Genomic DNA, 5,260 nt, shown 5'->3' on the forward strand with positions numbered 1-5,260 from the left:
AGCTGCTTAGGATGCTCAGATCAGGAGGGAGAGTCCAAAGATGACTCTTAAAAGCAGGGCAGGATGGAGAGACTAATCAGCATCAACTCCTAAAGGGCACCTAATGCATATTCAAAACCTGCACATGGTCACCAACCTAAGAATGGCTCAGAAGAAGTCATGAAGACCCAAAGGCTGATATGCCTTGTCATCAATGTCATGGCAAAGAATCTTAAGCAGATCATGTGGGCACAAGGACCTTGGTGGTTGTGGGAATATGGGTCTGAGAGTGTGTTGAATGTGATTGAGTGAAAACAGTTTTGTTTTTAAATGAAATCACCTTCCTGCCCACACAACGAGCTTTACCACACTGGTTCTACAGCACTGCAACATGATTTCCTATATGGAACTGCTTGCTAGACATCAGGTCAAATTGAACTGGCTCCCTGCTGTTTCTCTCCCTGTAGATGCCATGTGGAGGCTGTATGGAGAGGGACAATAAGAGCACGGATGCAGCCATGGAGTTCCTCCTGCTCGGCTTCTCCGAGCTGCTCTGTCTGCGGGTCCTCCTCTTTCTTATTTTTCTCACTGTCCATTTGGTCACATTGGTGGGGAATGCGATGATCTTTGTGGCAGTGGTTATGGAGCCTTCCCATCCTCCCATGCTTTTTTTCCTCTGCCAGCTGTCCGTCATAGAGCTATGCTACACCTTAGTCATTGTCCCCAAGGCGCTTCTCAGCCTGATCGTGGGGGACAGCAGCACCATTTCTTTCATGGGCTGTGCCGTGCAGATGCACCTCTTTGTGGCGCTCGGTGGGGCCGAGTGCTTCCTCCTGGCAGCCATGTCATACGACCGTTATGTTGCCATCTGCCAGCCCCTGCACTATGTGGTGGTGATGAGCAAGGGGTTCTGCCTCAGGTTGGCTGTGACGTGCTGCCTGGTGGCCTTTGCTGTCGCCCTGGGGCTGACGCTGGCTGTGTTCTGCTTGCCTTTCTGCCAGTCACGTTGCATCAACCACTTCTTCTGCGATGTCCCTGCTGTGCTGCACCTGGTGTGCACACAGAGTTACGCCGCTGAGCTGCCGTTGCTGGCTGCCTTTGTGCTTTTCCTGCTGCTCCCCTTCCTCCTCATCCTCACCTCATATGTCTGCATTGCTGCTGCTTTGGTACATGTCACCTCCTCCATGGGAAGGGGAAAGGCCGTTTCCACCTGTGTTTCACACTTGGCCATCACCTTGCTACACTATGGATGTGCCACCTTCATGTACGTTCGCCCCAAGTCCAGTTACTCCCCAGCTCGAGATAAGACGGTGTCTCTGGTTTACACCAACTTTACTCCATTACTGTATCCCCTCATCTATAGCCTGAGGAACAAGGAAATCAGGGGAGTCCTCAGGAAAATGTTGAGGAAGAAGAAAAAAGCTCAGCTGAACTGGGATGATATCAGAGCTATGATGTGTGTGTGCGGTAAACTTCAGCAGAACGAATGAATCTATGTGTATTGGAAAAACAGCCCCATAACCATGGCAGGACCAGATTCTCCGTAGCCTTCTCTGCGGCAAATATCCAGGCAGGATTCAACAGCTTCAATACATTTATGACAAAAAGACATCTCTGCTTAAAAAAAACAACCACAAATGAGAAAAGATCTCTAACAAAACACTTTACCTAAAGGGAAATGCTTTAATGACTTGTGAGGATGAAGAGCTCTGATCACTTTGTGGTCTCGCTTCTGTGATCACACATCACATCATGCTTGTTTGCATTAATGGTCATGTCAGCACAATTGAAAGATCAACACAATTTTTTTTAAAGCTGCTGTATTGGTTTCATTATTTTTCTATCAAGATGACAGTAGAAACTGTAAGGTGGGAAGTCAATAAAAATTTCAGATTGGTAAGTTTATCAGCACAAAAAATCTGAAGAGGATTATTGGAAAGTTAGAAGAAGAAAGCCCATGCCTAGAAAGAAATGGAAATTAAGCTGTGGTCTTCTCTAAAATTAGCAGAAGGCTGCACTCCAGCATCCCATCACAAGGGGAAAGGCTGTGGTGTAAACTCATCTTTGCATTATCCTAGATAATGAAAATGAAATCACCATTGATTTGACAGGAGTATGACTTTCCTGCACCTGGGAAGACGGCAGGGAGCAATTTTTCCTTTTATAGGGAGATACTTTAGGTTTGGATTGTTCCTATGGCAACATAAAGGCTAAGATACTGGTCTTATCATGTGACTTCTATCAGGAAAGACGGGTTCATATAAATAAAGATGCCTGAGGAGTGTTGAAATCTATCATTGTGAGATTAATAATATCATTGACACAGTTACTGGCATTTCTTTAGCAAAACCAGGGAGAGTTAGAGCACACCTGGCCTGCAGCAGATGTAGGAGTCTGAGAGGTGCAAAGTGGCATTATTTTGTGTTTCCTACATGTAGGTAGAACAGGATGATTCTGACAAATTAGGGAAGATCAGTTTTGGACAGGAACAAGGGGGAAAGAAGCAAGTTCATTATTTTGCTTAATACTTCCCCCTGCCATGGCTCTAAAGCCCAGACAGACACTATGATTGAGAACTCGCCTCTTACATATCCAGCTGTTGAGAAAAAATCAAAAGGCTTGCTTCTTTTCCCTGTCTAATCCAAGGCAGTCCCAGCACCCCAGCTGCCCCCAGCTGCCCCTTGGCAGATTGAGAGCGCAGGGTGATACTTGCTTTCCCTGGGCCACAATCATTACTCATTGCGGTAAGTGGATTTGGCTAACATACAAAACTGGCGCTGTAACCAAGGGATTTATGCTGGAGCCATCTGACAAAGGAGAACTGTGGAATTTAAAACTCACATTAAAAGCTGTCTTCAAGCTGACAGTCTAGCCAGCCTAAAATATTAGCACGGCATATTGGATCTCATGTCAATGAATAACTAATTACTGCTGTCAGCAAAGGTTTATCTGCATCATTTAAAATTATCATCAAAGTTGTAGTAAACATTTTAATCACCTGCCAGGTCTCCAAAGAGGAGAAGGGGAGGGTCTCAGTAAAAGCACGTCACTTGCTAACAGAGAAGTGCTTTAGAAGGATGTTAGGGAAGTACTTTGAATCAACTATCATTAAGTAACTGTAAGGAGCATAGGACAAAACGGCAGCATCAATTCAAAACCCTGTCAAGTCAAACCAAGCTTGGAAGTTAGTCCTGCTGCAGGCATGGGCTGGCCTGCAGACCTCCAGAGGTCCCTGCTGAGGTGGGTAGGATGCTACAGCAGCGGTTTCTAGCCTGCCTCCTAGGAGGCACTGATACTTTCAGACACCTGGCAATAAAGCTAAGGAACAGAAAGGTACTGAGGTTTATAATACTGATCAAAACCTTGGTAGAGGCCTTCACCTGTTGGTGGCAGCTGTGGGCACAGGCTGGCAGAGCTGTGACTGTCACCCACCGTGAGCTGTGAGAGGGCAGCAGGATGCGTCCTCGGCTGGGGGTGTCCCTCACCAGCTGCTGAGCAGAGCAGCTCGGCACACCTCCCTTTGTCGCAGGGACACGGACGATGCCTCTGGGAAGGATGGCATGACTGACAGGGCAGCCAGGCTAGACTCCTGGCTCTTGAGACCTGAGATACCTCCGGGAAGCACCACAAGCAGTGGAGGCTTTCTGCAGACACTGTCTCCACCTGATGTCCTTGCAAGATGAACAGATTGAGGAGATATCCCAGAGCCCAAGACTATCCCCACCAGTATTCCCGCACCCAGTCACGGCACCCTCAGCCCCTTTGCTGTCCCCAGCTGTACTGAGTGCAGGGCTTTGCTCTACAGATCTGTAGAGAGGGCTCGAGAGTGGGAAGAGGGAAGCTTGAGGCAAGAGCGGCAGCGATGTGTAAGAGACATCGGAACCACTTTCTTTTTAAATGCTGTCGTTCAATTGCCGGGAGCTGCCCGAGATCCGTTTTCCACCCACCTTTGCTAGTGGCAGTTCCAGTCCCGTTGACCCCGTAAGCTGTGTGCTGAGAGCTGGAGGGTGCTTAAGTGAAGTGAGACAGTGACATCCCTGATGGATGGATGGAGGAGCACAAGGAAAAAAAAAAAGAATTTCTCAGTCCTTTTCAGAACTTCTCATGGAACAGCAGGATGCAGTCAGGCAGTGCAGAGTTAAACGAGTACAGCATATTCCACCTCCAGCCAAAGATGGGCAGGGCAAAGATCTTTCCATGGACATCATAACTGTTTGGTCTGGGTTTGGCCTCAGGACCCTCCAGTGTATGAGTACAGCTGGGTGCCTGCATTCCACAAGTGGTCCTGTCCTTTCTGGAAGAATGCCTACATCCCAAATTTGCAGAGGCCTGAGGTCTGGCAAACACAGGTGTCATAAAATTTTCCAATGAAACCACCTAAGACATCTCTTAAAATCCCTTCATGGTTTACACAGCCATAAAGACAGCATGTTCATCCCTGCAATGAGTTTTGTAAAGGCTGCACTGAGCAAGGTGCTGGATGAGGACACAGATCCTAGCAGTGGCTGAGCAGAGCACTGGAGCTCAACCTGTAAGGCCTGTAATGTCACGTCAGTTCCATCCATGTGCTCAAAAATGATGAGGGTTTGGAGGAAGAGACACTGAATAGCATTCAGGGTACTCAGGGTCCAGTACCTCAAATGGTACATGCCATTCGAAGCTGAATGAATCACTGAAGGAGACACTTCCAGGAGGTATCTTGAGTGCTACCTGCCAGTACCACTGATACTGGTAGCATACCAGAGAAATCTGCTTTTCAGTGTAGAGAAACCAGTGAAAGCTCCTTTATTTTTGCACACTGCCATGTTTTGCTAGCAATCCAGGTAAGACAATTCCTAAAAATTGTTCCTATAATCAATCTCCTAAAAGAATTAAGTGCACTTGCATTGAAAATATTTCCTTACTGTTCTAGGAGGCTAAATACAAAAGGTTTACTAAGGGTATGTGTTTCCGTTATGGGTTAGAGAAGCTGAAATTCTCCTGGAAGCCCAATTTTAAGAGCACAGAAGATGTTTCAATGTATTCTCCCTCCTTGACAAAGTTGCGTTACCACAGCCTATCCATTTTGGCTTGTGTGGAAAGTGAGTCCACCGCCCTCCCTTCCTTTGGATTCTTTAAAGGCTTAGAAAACCAGCAGCTAATTCTGTATTTACCCAAATCGCTTCTTTGTCTTTTGATCTGAAGCAGGAGGAAAGTGTCAAGGTGAAATGAATACAGCTATTCACAACAATGGCATTGTAGCCAGTGAAAATGGATGTGGGGAGAGGATTAAACCTAGAAA

General features: G+C 46.8%; 1 protein-coding gene across 1 annotated transcript; it reads left to right on the forward strand.

The window, feature by feature from the left end:
* Positions 1-446: 446 nt before the first annotated feature.
* Positions 447-1,469, forward strand: LOC119148992 (olfactory receptor 10AC1-like). The gene has a single exon (XM_037389798.1). It carries the CDS (start codon positions 447-449, stop codon positions 1,467-1,469), a length of 1,023 nt encoding a protein of 340 aa, XP_037245695.1.
* The last annotated feature ends 3,791 nt before the right edge of the window (positions 1,470-5,260 follow it).

Source organism: Falco rusticolus, chromosome 5 (genome assembly GCF_015220075.1).
Source record: "Falco rusticolus isolate bFalRus1 chromosome 5, bFalRus1.pri, whole genome shotgun sequence".
NCBI classification, from domain to species: domain Eukaryota; kingdom Metazoa; phylum Chordata; class Aves; order Falconiformes; family Falconidae; genus Falco; species Falco rusticolus.

Bases quoted from the DNA above. Each gene is read 5' to 3' on its own strand.
- LOC119148992 (XM_037389798.1), top strand. From the start codon at position 447: ATGCCATGTGGAGGCTGTATGGAGAGGGACAATAAGAGCACGGATGCA.